The 14,145-nt window shown below is 47.6% G+C and overlaps 1 protein-coding gene across 5 annotated transcripts in view; it reads left to right on the top strand.

Moving 5' to 3' along the window:
• NCAM2 (neural cell adhesion molecule 2) overlaps positions 1 to 14,145 on the top strand; it is a 259,192-nt gene that overhangs the window by 172,207 nt on the left and 72,840 nt on the right. For all 5 annotated transcript variants that reach the window (XM_056825986.1, XM_056825982.1, XM_056825983.1 and 2 more), the window contains 2 exons: positions 4,514 to 4,687; positions 7,803 to 7,922. In XM_056825986.1, coding sequence (XP_056681964.1) covers positions 4,514 to 4,687; positions 7,803 to 7,922 — 294 coding nt within the window. The remainder of the gene's footprint in view (positions 1 to 4,513; positions 4,688 to 7,802; positions 7,923 to 14,145) is intronic.

Genomic DNA, 14,145 nt, shown 5'->3' on the forward strand with positions numbered 1-14,145 from the left:
TCATTCATTCTCTCCATTCACTGACTGAAGGAGGAGAATTGGAATAATCCTTCCTCTCCGTTGCCACTTCTAGGTTCTCCTCCATCTCCATCACTCAGGAACTTCTCCTCCTTTGCACTTCATGCTCTTCAGAGCTACTCATATTCTCTCTGCTGCCTAATCAAAGTCTTGGGAGTTGTCTCTAGATGTACAGGTCATTCCCCTTTCATCCTCAGTGATACACGGCGTACAGAATCTTTCTGTCCTCCTCAACTGCTGCCCTTGTAACTAGGGAACTTCAAGCTACATATTGACTCTCCCTCCAACAACCCAACCATCTATTCACCTCCTTTGGGCTACTCCTACAACCCTCATCCACACACATGTTCTTGGTCTTGCCATCAGCCACAAATGTACCACCTCCACCTTCAAGAATTGTGAAATTCTATTATCCAACTAGAATATATTGACTTTTTACCTCTTCCCTCTGCCTTCTTTACACAGCCCTACTCTTGGTTGGCACCATAGCCTCTAATCTTTTAACACTTTTGTCTTCTCAGGCCATCTCCCCTGCCATAGCCATTCTTCCCTATCTTGGTTGAAGCAATTTGGCTGTTTGCCGTCATCCTCTCTTCTTTCCTAGCCCCCTTATTGTATTGCCATTTATACCTTACCTAGCATCCACCTTGGATCATTCCCACCATTCGTTGCCTTTATTCCTAAATCCTGTTGCTGAACTAAGGTGGAGAAAATCATACAATGATTCGTCCTCAGCCTGTTACAAATGTATGTTATTCAACTTCAGCTGGGTCCTCACTGCTACTAGGCAATTCTTCTATTCCTCTCTTATTAATTCATTATCTCACTCTCCAAAGTAGCTCTTCTAAAACTTTCTAGCTCTCCTCAAGTCTCCCGTGACTCCCTTTAACTCCACTAGCTCAGTTGAGAACCTTGTCTCATCTTTTACTGAAAAAACTGAGGCCATTTCACCACTAACTCTCCCTGTCTTCATCTCATCACTCAGAAGCCTTGACCCCTCTCTCATGCCTTGAGGTAGCCTTACTCCTCATAAGGGTCACCCCTCTACCTACTCAAGTGGTCTCATTCCATCCTGTCCTCTCCAACAGATTTGCCCCATTTCTCATCCCCTCTATCATTTATTTCCAATTTCTCTCTCTTCTGACTCATTCCCTAATTCCTACAAATATACCTGTTCTCCCATCCAAAAAAAAGTCTTCACTTGACCCTTTCATTTCCTCTATTTTCCAATATAATTTCTGTGTTGTGCCTCCACTTTCTCTCTTCTTTCTCTTTTCTTAACCCCTTACAGTCCCTCTTCCAGCCTTATCATTTCATTGAAATTGCTTTCTCCAAACTTAGCAGTGATCTCTTAGATGCCAAATCTGGGAACCTTTTCTCAGTGCTCATTCTCATCAATTTCTTTGTAGCCTTTGAGATTGCTCTCCTCCCTGATACTCTGCTTTCTAGGATTTGGGGACACCCCTCTCCTGGTTCTCCTTGTATCCTTCCTATCACTCTTTGTCTCCCTTGCTGGATCCTCGTCCAGACCACATCTTCTAATTGTGGATGGCCCTCTGGGTTCCCTCCTGGGACCTTTTCTCTTCTCCAGTTATACTGCACATATATATGATTTTAATTACCCTTTCTGTATTGATGATTCTCAAATCTATCTGTTGATTTCACTTTTGTAATATCTCTCAGAAATGTTCCTTTCTCTCCTCTGATATTACCACCTCTCTAGTGCAGGCCCTCATTACCTCACACCTGGATTATTGCAATAATCTTCTAGTGGGTGTGTCTGCTCAGCTCTCCATCCAACTCCAGTCCACTCTCCATTCAGCTATCCAAATGATTTCATTAGAGTGCGGGTCAGGCCATATCAGGCACCTAGTTCCTAAATTCCATTGAGTCCTCTTCATCTCCATAAGCAGATAAAAATTGCTTTATTTGACTTTCAAAGCCCTTCACAACCTATTCCCAGCACCACCACTTACCTTTCTAAAAAATTTTTACACCCTACTTCTCACCAAATACTCTTCCATCCAGTGACATTGGCCTCCTTGCTGTTTCCTGAACAAGATACTCTGGACATTTTCTCTGCCTGGAAGTCTTTCTCTTCTCAACTCTGCTTTCCCACTTCCTTGGCTTCTTTAAAATTCCATTTTTGTTTGTTTGTTTGTTTGTTTTTTGGTAGAAAAACTTGCCCAACCCCTTTGTTTCCATGTTGTTTCCATCATTAGACTGTGAGCTCCTTGAGGGCAAGGACTATCTTTTACCTCTTTTTGTATCCCCAGCACCTAACCTGGCATATATTAGATACATTGCATGTTCATTGGCTGACTAATTGACAAAACAAAGGAAAAATAATCACAAGAACCTTAACTTTTTCTTCTTTCCAGCAAGGCTAACTCAAAAAGAAATTCCAAATATGTTAAGTTGTAATGCATTTTAAATTTCAGATCAATCTCACTAAAAGAAAATATAAGTAAAATAATTTCTTAAGATGATCTGCATTAAATTATATATATATATATATATATACACATATATATGTTCACATTTACATTTATATATTTCTTTTAATTTAGACATGGCCAATGTAGAAATCTGTTTTGTTTGTCAATACATATTTGTAATGCGTTTAGTTTTTCTTTCACTCTCAGTTGGATTTGGGAGGTATAACATAAGAGGGACAGAGAGCTTATTTCTTTTTTTTTTTTAATTTAGAATATTTTTCCATGGTGTGATAGAGGTCTAATCCAAAGACTTGAATGACAGTCTGGAAAGCTGCAGAGGCTTCTCATCCACAACAGGGGAGGGGCTCAAGAGGATTAGAATCTGGAGGGAGGAAAAGATTCTAAGAGTGGAAACCATTGTGTGCGCTCTCTCTCTCTCTCTCTCTCTTTCTCTCTCTCTCTCTCTCTCTCTCTCTCCCTCTCTCTCTCTCTCTCTCTCTCTCCCCTCTCTCTCTCTCTCTCTCTCTCTCTCTCTCTCTCTCTCTCTCTCTCTCTCTCTCTCTCTCTCTCTCTCTCTCTTTCTCTCTCTCTCTCTCTCTCTCTCTCTCCAGCAAAGGGGCAGTAGGGGTGAATACCAAGGCAGGAACAACAGAAACACAAGGCAATACTACATCTGAAAGCACCTCAGGGACACATAAGGTCATGCCACTCCGAGATGTGGCAAAGCTGACTGATAACTCTGGAATTTTACATGCAAAGATCCACAAGTCTTTTACTACCCAAAACTTGGACTCCTTCCCCCTCCCAAAGCCAACAAGCAGTTCCACTGGATTATACATGCATCATTGTTCAAAACATATTTCTGTGTTATTCATATTTGCAGTAGAGCAATCCTTTAACATCAAAACCCTAATCACATCCCTATCCCACTACATGATCGAGCATATATTTTTCAAATGCATTTCTGGTTCCACAGTTCTTTCTCTGGATGTGGATAAAGTTCTTTCTCCTAAATTCCTCTGGATTGTCCTGGAAAAGTCTATCACATTTGATGGTGCCACAATGTATCAGTCTCCATATACAATGTTCTCCTGGTTCTGCTCCTTTTGCTCTGCATCAATTTTTGGAGGTCATTCTAGTTCACATGGAATTCCTCCATTCCTTTATTCCTTTAAGCACAATAATATTCCATCACTATCAGATACCACAATTTGTTCAGCCATTCCCCAATCGACGGACACCTCCTCATTTTCCAATTTTTTGCCACCACAAAGAGCGCAGCTATAAATATTTTTGTACAAGTCTTTTTCCTTATTAAAGAGAGCTTATTTCTGCTGATGGAAAAAAAAAAACTTGTTAAAAAGAGATGAGCTGAATCCAGTCTATATAATATAATAATAGAGAAAAAATTACAACTTAAGAATTTTAACCTGTGCAGATAATTATAAGATTTCCTAGACTTTTTGTTTATTTTTGACAGATTTTTTGAGCTAGATATAGGCTTAATTATTAATTAGTCACCACAAATTAATTGGACACAAAAAATAATTATTAAAAATGTTCAAGATTTTTCTTTTTTAAGAATTTAGATTTTATGTAGAAAGTGAAATAATAAATATAGTCATTTCTAGTATATTAATGACTTTTGAATAAGTGTATTAATGTAAAACTATCACTACTGAATATTTATTGCAAATGAACATCAAGTAAATGAATCTGGCTTAAGTTTAATATTTATTCAGTCCCCCATAGGCCTATTCAGAATTGCTCTGAATAATTGAAATATTGAAATACCATTTAAAAATGATACATAAATAAAAGTTTTCTTTTGTATTTGATGCTATTTTATTACCAGAGAATTAAAGGCTGACCTTCCCATTTTTTATTTTCAATTACTTAAAGAGAATATTTAACTATGCACTTTTGAAGGTCATATCTGTTAAACTACTAAATAGGAATTTCATATTATTTATGTTATTAAATGTACTATGACTTAATTTCATGTCTGTTTTTCTAGGTTTACTTTTTGTGTTTCTATTGTTTCTATTCGCTTATAGATGTGCCATCCAGCCCCTCTGAAGTAAGAATTATAGAGTTGTCACAAACTATTGCCAAAGTTTCTTTTAACAAACCAGACTCTCATGGTGGTGTACCTATTCATCACTATCAATTGGATGTAAAAGAAGTGGCTTCAGAAACATGGAAAGTATTTCGCTCCCATGGAACTTCAAGTAAGTAAACAAATTTGCAATCCTAATTCAAAATAATTTTAAGTACAAAGTCAGTTCTTATTTTTGTTTCATCCATTATATTTTGCGTTTCAAAGGAATAAGAATAGAAGTTTCATTACCCTATATTAAGTGAACAAAACTTTGGAAAAAATTACAAGAAGTTAATTTTTTTTTAATCCATAGCAATGACTTCTATAGAGAGTGCCTCTTAAATTAAAAAAAAATACTAAACACCCAAACCAGGGAAACTATACTAAATTTATTATCAAGATTTCTAAACCTAGGTTTGTTTTTTAGGCAAATGTTTGAGGCACTATTTAATACTATAATATTTAAAGGAATTATTGAGGATTGAAGACAAGGAAAGTTTTTTAAAAGAGAATAGAGGAGTTGAAGGGATAGAGGGAATATGGATACTGGTGAGGTAAAAGGAGAGAGATACCCCCTGCTGAGAGACTCTCTGTGAAAAATGGGGTTCCTGAGAAATAAGCCAACTATGATAGCCTTAGGGGACATCTTCTCTACTGGTTGATGATAAAGATACTCCAGGGCAGGTAAGCAAGGACCCTCCTGAGGGACAAGTCTCCCCTGACCAAAGTCACCCGGTAGGGGACCATTTATGATTCAATGGCTATCCTTTCAGTTCTATTCCCTCTATGTCCCCGTGAAATGACATCCTCTTATCTGACTGCAGGTTATTTAACTCAAGATGAATTTAAAAACAAGTTTGGATTGGGAAGGCATCAGGGTATAAGGAAGAGGAAATTGCCCCATACTTTGCCACAGATTGGGTTTGAGTCTCTCTCAGCTTTTCAAGTGAGGCTAGGCCTCCCAGGCTGGTGGAGGGTTTCTTTTATTCCTGTCTATGCTAATCTATGCTAGCTTTCTTAAGTTCAAAGTCTTTAGTAGTAGACAGCAAGAGGAAGAAAAGGTTCTGACCTTAAGAGTTGGTTGGGCCTGTCTCTTCGGGCTAACGCCCTAAAGACCCACCTTACAGTTCAAACTGCTCCCCTTAAATCCCTTTGTTCATGACATGATCATGGGAATCCAGATAGAGCACACAGTTGGGAAAAATCCAGGAATAGAGATACTTCTATCCAGAGACAGGGAGAGAGTGCTCCTTCCAGTCTGAGGGCCAAGAAAGAGAGACTTGAGAGCAACTGTCACTCTCCAAGTCACCCCTCCCCCCAAACAACTGTCATTGCTGTCAATATCTGTTCTCTAACATTCCAACTGCTGTCTGTTCCACCTCAGTGGCAGAAAATCCAGAGCTTGATTCAGTTTTCCTTTCCACAATACTGACTACTTTGGACACCTTGTTGCCTGAAGACCAAATATATCACATCGCTCCTTCTTAGAGTTTTCTAGTACCTTTAATGGGATTGGGGGAGAGGAATATCTGTAGAATATAAAGGGCGGTCCCCTATACCACATTTCCATTTAGCCACTAAATGCTAGATTAACTTTTTCAAGGAGATACTTACTTTAAAAATATAGCCAGTCCACATTTTACATGAGTGGACCATTCTTCAGACTTCTGGAGGAGGGGGGGTGGAGAGGGTTTGGAACACTAAGCTGAGGGGCAGGAAAAGAGAGAGCACAGTACTGTATCATAACATTAACATAGGTGTTTTGGGGTTTTTTAATACAGATTTCTTTCATAATTCTTTATATAAAATCAAATTTGCATAATGTGAATTTACTTAAAATGAGAATTATCTATATGATTACAAGCAAAAAAATTTGTTTTATAACATGTGGGAGGCATAAATCCTCTTATCCACATATAACCTCAGTCTCTGGGGAGAGGAAGGAGATTAGGTTCACAATTTAGATTGGTACCTATAGAGCCCAATCCTAAATTCAGAGTCCAGAACCCTCTCCAATTCAAGTCATAGGTGCCTTGGCTTCTCTAGGTTTCCATGCTAGGCTAGCTGGCTGCAACATCTCGCCTGCAATCCTAGCTCCAAGTTTGCCTTGGCTTGAATTCCTGGGTTTGGTGGGAATTGCCATCAGCATCTGAAACAAATAAAATAGAACAGAAACCCAAAAACCCCAGACACATTTCTCAGAGCCAGAATAAAAGAGAACAATGGGCATCATTCCCAGTTCAGTTCATGGAGCCCAAACTACTGGCGAACTTCATCTTCTAATTGCAGGGGGGGGAAGTGTCACAAAAAGCATGTAGGAAAAAGAACGGTCTAGGGACAGCTGGTGGCTCAGTGGATTGAGAGTCAGGCCCAGAGATGGGAGGTCCTGGGTTCAAATCTGGCCTCAGACACTTCCTAGCTGTGTGACCCTGAACAAAGCCTTTAACACCCTTCTGCCTAGGGACGACACCATCTATCTGGCCGATTTTTAAAGATGCATCTGGCCTGGCTAGGCAGCCAAAGCAGCTCCTTCCGCCCAAGTGGAATTGCAGTGACTTTAAGCTACTTGCCTCTTTTGAATTCCCACACTTAGCACAGTGCCTGGCATATAGTAGGTACTTAAGGAAAAAAAGGAAGAGAAGGAATGAAGAAAGGAAGGGGAAACAGCTGGAAAATTGATCTGAAAAGGGAGCAAAATAAGAACTACAACTCTTGCTAAAGAAACTCGACTCAAATCATCCTAAATTAGCGAGTTGGGCCCCATGACACGCCAAGGCCAAGGGAACCACTTGGTGTTATAAGAGGGAAAATGATGGGACTGGCTGTAAATTTAATCATTTTATTTACTCAAACAGGAATAGAGGATAAAGATGGAAAAAGAGAGAGAGGCTACTTTCCTTGCTACTCCACTTAGCTTGCTATTCTATAGCCGCCATGTGGACCCCCAGCTACGCTCATCTGGGAGTCCAGCCAGCACCAAACACAGAAGACCCTGAAATACACTCTTGCCTTAGTTTATCTAACCTTTGCTCCACCCACTGACTCTCTCATGTCACCTCTGGGGAGCCAACTGTGGCTGGCTATTTTTCCTGGGTCGCCCGGGGAGGTGGTCCGGGGGGAGGCCAGGCCACGTGTGGCCTGCCTCCGTCTTGGGATCTTTTGTCTTCTTTTTTATTGCTGCCTCTTTTTCCAGCCTCGCGTCCCCCAAATCCCCACAACGATTTCCCTCTTTTTCTCTCCTTCAGCCACGGTTGTTTTGAGCAACTTGGAGCCAAACACAACCTATGAAATCAAGGTTGCAGCTGTCAATGGGAAAGGCCAAGGGGAATACAGTAAAATCGAAATCTTTCAAACATTACCTGTCCGTAAGTAATCGCCTTTTTAACTACGGAAATTCTAAACGATTATACTACGCACCATTCTCGTTGCATGTGAATGAATCGAGAATTTTAAATGATATTCCATGTTGACTCACAAGTACAGATTAATGCGGAATAGTGGAAGTTCCTTTGTGCTACACGCAGGCATAAAAAGTGCATTGAAGCACACATTTCCCGAGAACTTTTCCTGATCAAACGGGTTTATGATTTATTCCCATCAGAACTAGTGAGGTCGTCGTGTTCTAATTTCCTGCCTCCTCTCCATCGTCTATTACTATTTATTCCATAAAAATGGAGTCACTAAGTTAATCCTTCGCTTTGACAGTGACAGAATGAAAGTAATGGCTGCTCTCAGCTCATTGGCAGGACAACTTTCTCCCGTGGGTGTGTGGAAAAACAGACACTTTTCTTAAGGTTAGGATCACCGTGATTAAAATCATGCGTAAACGTGACACTCCGTCATCCGCCTCCTGACACAAAGTTTCTGGGATCCTGACCGTACTGAGCCGGGATGAAGAACTGACTCTGTAAGAAGTGACCGCCGTGCCGCTGGTTTTCTCCTTATGGGTCATTTTTCCACGTGTTCAGACTGATTTCCATATAGACACTGAACGGCATTCAGACGCTCAACAGAGGTGTCTGTAAGCCTGGGCCAGGCCAGTCGTTGGGCTTCGGTCTCCCTCGGCTTCCTCGGCTGTCAAATGAGGACATGAATAGCCTTTACGTCAATGCGTTGCTGTCCCAGCTTGTGACTCCCAGCCGGCGCTTCATAAACGTTTGCTCCTTAATCCTTCTATTTTGATAGCAATTTCCCGGGAATCCCGTGGGCTTCCTGGCCATCTCACACTGATTCTAAATCGGGTCCTTGGACTTCCGAAGACCAAAGCAAGCCCAACGCCCTTTGGGAGCCTCTGCAGGGCTCCTCTGTGTGCCGCCCATTCTCTGGATGGACACTCGATTGTCCCGCCCTCGCGCTTCTGCTCTGGTCAGTGTCCTTTCCTTCCCTGCTCCTGACTCGGATCCTTCTAAGGCAGAGCTTAGCCGTCAGGGCTTGTTTTCTCTCAAAAAGAAGGAACTTGTGGCTGTAGAGGAGCATTCGGAGGAGCCGCTTTACAAAGCTGAGCTTCCCTCAGAGGACGCTCGGCTCTGCTTCCGAACTTCTCCGAACCCTGAGAGCGCAAGGGGAGCTTTGCCGTGTGAGTCAGGCCTCCATGATTGTTCTGATGGAGAAAGTGCCGGCGATGCAGTTAAACGTGAGTGTATCTTCCTGCACTGGGGAAGCAGTTTTTAGACAGTGCCTGGAAAGGAATACAATTTGATTAACAAGTAACTGATGAAAAAGCATGTCTTACATCCTGGGAACTTGGATCCATTTCGACTGCAAACACAAAGCACAAAGACAGCCTCTCCCCCAGGAGTTTACATTCTAGTAGGGAAGTAATGCACAAGGGGAAACGATGTCCTGCCAGGGGCACTTTGGGCCAGAAAGTGAGGTAGTGAGAGAAGAACCAGAGAAGTCAGAGGTGAGCAGTTTGGCACCCTCCATCCAGGGACAATGACAGCAAAGACTGTGAGCCCAGAACTCCAGAAGTGGGGAATGGGAGGTGGATTGAGCCCAGGCAGGGACAGTGGCTGGCAAGACTCCAGGAAGGATCATCAGAAAATTGAGAGTGAAGTCATAGGGTGATGTTGCTGCAATAGTGGTCCTGAAGATGCAGTCACTGATCAGGAGAAGTGAAGGCAACAAGACAGATGTTTCTCCATTTAGGAAAGACAATTGTGGAAAGGCTGTGGAAAGATGGCCAAAGATTCAGGAATGAAGTAAAGCATGTCTAGAGATTTCTTTGAAAATGTTTCAAGAATCACCAATAGATAAAATTAGATGGAAAGCCAGAAAGTACTTGAGGGGCTATCAAGTCCTGTCATTTTATAGAGGAGTTGATTCACCAAGAAGTGAAGTGACTTGCCTAGGATCATACAGCTAGTAAATGGCTGCAGTGAGGTTTGAAGTCCTGTCTTCCTGGCCCTTTCTAGCCCCTGCTTGACGTTAGAATGGTGCCAGAATCTAGGTGGCTTCCGCCTCTTAGGCCCTAATGTCCTTCTCTTCTCTTGGTGCCTCATGCTGTTTCCTTTTAACACATCAGGGCAAATCATTCAGCTGGATTCCACGGACAAGGTCTTCCATGCCGCTAGCTCCAAACGGCCAGGTCTAGAACTCGGCTCCCTAAGCTCTTCTGTCTGCACCCAGCCAGTGTGTGGGAGAGCCGGGGGACTCCTGTGTTTCCTGTTAGACAGGTAGCCTCACTGCCGTCATTATGGCTCCCCTCCTCTTCCTCCTCCCAAGTGTAAGAAACGCTCCTCTAAAGGATGGCGCTCTTCCTCCAGCAATGACTTCTCTTCTAGCACAAGACGTCGCCCACCTCAGAATCCTGCCTCGAGCGTCTTGCTTTTGAGAATGCCACAGAGGCGGGGCTGCTCCTTCAGGCCGCTGTGACCCCCGAACCCTCCTCCCACAGGATGGGCAGGTCCACAAGGGCTGCAAAGGGAGGAGGTGGGTGGGGGGCCCTGAGGACCAGAGTAAGGAGTCCTGTGGGCCCCTTGGCTGAAGCCAGGGAGGAGTCTATCACGCTCACTCGTGTGCCCCCAAAGGCGGGCGGCTTCATCGCTTCATCCCCGGTTCCATTGAAGAAGGATCCTTTTCCGTCCTTTTTCTTTTCACTTTTTTGTTTGTTTCAGAGTGTGGTTTGGGAGGAATTTTGACTGTTAGATAAAGGGAGGCTGATAGTCTTCTAGAGGGTTTCATGAGTCTGTGCAAGCATCAACAGATAGGATTCTGGCCAACAAGCCGGTCAAGCTTGGCCGGAGTCTTCGTATTTCTAGTGATCTGTGTGCCAGCATCCCTGCAGTGCATTGAGGCCAGGATGTAAGGCCTGACGGTCCGTGACCCGTCCCCATCCTTGACCTCAGCATGTTGGCTTGGAGCTCCGGTTCTGATCGGAGGGCAAGAGGGTCACGTACAGACCCCGGGAGCCTCTCATTAGTGGCTCCCACAGCCCGTGACGCCTCCTGGGGCTTCCGTGGCTCCCACAGCCCGTGACACCTCCTGGGGCTTCCGTGGCTCCCACAGCCCGTGACGCCTCCTGGGGCTTCCGTGGCTCCCACAGCCCGTGACACCTCCTAGGGCTTCCGTGGCTCCCACAGCCTGTGACGCCTCCTGGGGCTTCCATGGCTCCCACGGCCCGTGACGCCTCCTGGGGCTTCCGTGGCTCCCACGGCCCGTGACGCCTCCTGGGGCTTCCGTGGCTCCCACAGCCCGTGACACCTCCTAGGGCTTCTGTGGCTCCCACAGCCCCATGGAAGCCTCCTGGGGCTTCCATGGCTCCCACGGCCCGTGACGCCTCCTGGGGCTTCCGTGGCTCCCACGGCCCGTGACGCCTCCTGGGGCTTCCGTGGCTCCCACGGCCCGTGACGCCTCCTGGGGCTTCCGTGGCTCCCACGGCCCGTGACGCCTCCTGGGGCTTCCGTGGCTCCCACGGCCCGTGACGCCTCCTGGGGCTTCCGTGGCTCCCACGGCCCGTGACGCCTCCTGGGGCTTCCGTGGCTCCCACGGCCCGTGACGCCTCCTGGGGCTTCCGTGGCTCCCACGGCCCGTGACACCTCCTAGGGCTTCCGTGGCTCCCACAGCCCGTGACGCCTCCTGGGGCTTCCATGGCTCCCACGGCCCGTGACGCCTCCTGGGGCTTCCATGGCTCCCACGGCCCGTGACGCCTCCTGGGGCTTCCATGGCTCCCACGGCCCGTGACGCCTCCTGGGGCTTCCGTGGCTCCCACGGCCCGTGACGCCTCCTGGGGCTTCCGTGGCTCCCACGGCCCGTGACGCCTCCTGGGGCTTCCGTGGCTCCCACGGCCCGTGACGCCTCCTGGGGCTTCCGTGGCTCCCACGGCCCGTGACACCTCCTAGGGCTTCCGTGGCTCCCACAGCCCGTGACGCCTCCTGGGGCTTCCATGGCTCCCACGGCCCGTGACGCCTCCTGGGGCTTCCATGGCTCCCACGGCCCGTGACGCCTCCTGGGGCTTCCATGGCTCCCACGGCCCGTGACGCCTCCTGGGGCTTCCGTGGCTCCCACGGCCCGTGACGCCTCCTGGGGCTTCCGTGGCTCCCACGGCCCGTGACGCCTCCTGGGGCTTCCGTGGCTCCCACGGCCCGTGACGCCTCCTGGGGCTTCCGTGGCTCCCACAGCCCCATGGCAGCCTCCTGGGGCTTCCGTGGCTCCCCAGCCCTTTCCTTGGGCTTGATCTTCTGAAGGGCTTCGTCCTGCCCAGCACGAGCTGCTCCCTCCATCCTCGGACGGTCCCTTCCCCGAGGCCTTGCTTTGGGTCCCAGCGCCAGGCACAGGACCCGGCCCAGAGCCGATCCTGACTGCGACCCTGACTGCGGTCTGACGCTCTTACCAGCGGGCGGCTGTGCAAAGGGGCTGCTGGAGCCGGTCTTTGGACGGTGGGGGGAGCCTGTTGCAAGCAGCCCTCCGAGATCTCCCCTCAGCTCCAGGGACACGGCCCTGAGACACGGGGGGCCCCACATCCCCAGCTGTCCCCCAAACCAGGAGAGCGCAGGGAGAAGCGCACGCTGCAAGTGCCCAGTCACGACAGCTGTCACGACACGTCCCGTCCCCAAAGAGTGAGCCCCCGGGCGCCCTCGCCTAGCCGCCGGCCAAGGCCTTTGCTAAGGAGCGTCTCCCAAGCGACAGCACGAGACGTTCCCCCGTGACATGCAGTGTCCGTGGTCCGAGGCGCTGGAGGGGCCCAGCTTAGGCCCACATCCGGCCGAGGCGACCCGCCCTCCTGCCCTGGCGAGGCCTCGAGGCCTTTCCCTCCTCACAGCGGCGCCATGCTGCCCCTCCCCCATCACAGCATCTCCTCGGGGCTGTTCCTGGCTGGGGGGACACCGTATCATACCCAGAGCTGAGGGGAGGAGGAGACTCGGATCACTGGGTCTCTTCGGAACCTCTGCACTGCTCAGAGCGGACGCCCCAGAGAAGGTCGGGAGCTTTCAGCGGCGCGGCCAGGCTTTTCGCTCTACGTTTGCACCAAACTGGCCTGAAGATCTTCTGGCCAGTGTAGACGCGCCTTTGCCCTTGCTTGAACATTTGAGGGCCTTGTTGTCCCTGTCACGTGCCCGTCCCCGTCCCTCGTGTCTCCGGGTGTGCCGAGGGGAAATCCCTGCTCAGAGCCCCGGATCCCCCCTCCCTCACGGCGCAGGCTGTATTGTGCAGCAGAAGGACTGCGGAAGCAGGACTTGGTACCAAGCCTGGATCTAGCCTGGTCCGTCCCGAGTGACTCTAAAGCCTCCTCCCTGAGCCTCCACATGTCCATCCCAAGGTGGAAGCCAAGAGTCCAACATTCCAACCTGCTAAAGCATTCCAAGGTTCGATTGGCCTCCCACTTCCCGTTTTTTAAACACCAGAATGGCCCGACGCTTACACGTGTCAACCACCCCTATCGGGAGGAAGTGCGGTCAATGTCGGTAAGATACAAGATCGTCTGTTTCCTTCAGACTTGTGGCCGTCGTATTACCTCACCGGGCTTGTCTCTGCCCGTGACTGAAGAGGCCTCGAACCGCTCCCCACAGCACGTTCCGGGCTGGAAGTCTTCTACTGTTCCATCTCGTTAGAAGTCTGGAGGGACTGGACAAAACCAGAGGGGCAGCCCAGCACGTCCCGCAGCAGGCATCCGCCGAGGCGTCCAGGCATCCTGCTTCCAGGGCCGTGTCCTGGGAATGCAAAATCCTTCCATAGTGACGGTCGGGAATATCTTTGGAAACGCCATTTTCACAACCACTTAGCGTGATAAATAGCATCAGAGGCTAATATTTTAATGAAGCCGGAAAGATGTTGAAACACTATGAGAGAATAACAGTGATGGAGTGGTACCAACGTCTCTCCACACTCATTCTGTCAGAAGTCTTGTGAATAGACAACTGATTACTAGAAATTATCTTTTATGATACGTAATTGTGGTGCTTACGTGGCTGGCGTAGTGGATCGAATGCTGAATGCAGAGGCTCAGGCTTCAAATACGAATCCAGGTAATTACGAGTTCTAATGATCCGCTCTGAGTGTTTCCTCCTCTATGAGACAGACACAATAACAGCACCTCCATCCCAGGCCTGCGGGGAGGAACCGATGAGATGACGTATAAAAAGCAGGCTT

Source organism: Monodelphis domestica, chromosome 4, assembly GCF_027887165.1.
Source record: "Monodelphis domestica isolate mMonDom1 chromosome 4, mMonDom1.pri, whole genome shotgun sequence".
NCBI classification, from domain to species: Eukaryota; Metazoa; Chordata; class Mammalia; order Didelphimorphia; family Didelphidae; genus Monodelphis; species Monodelphis domestica.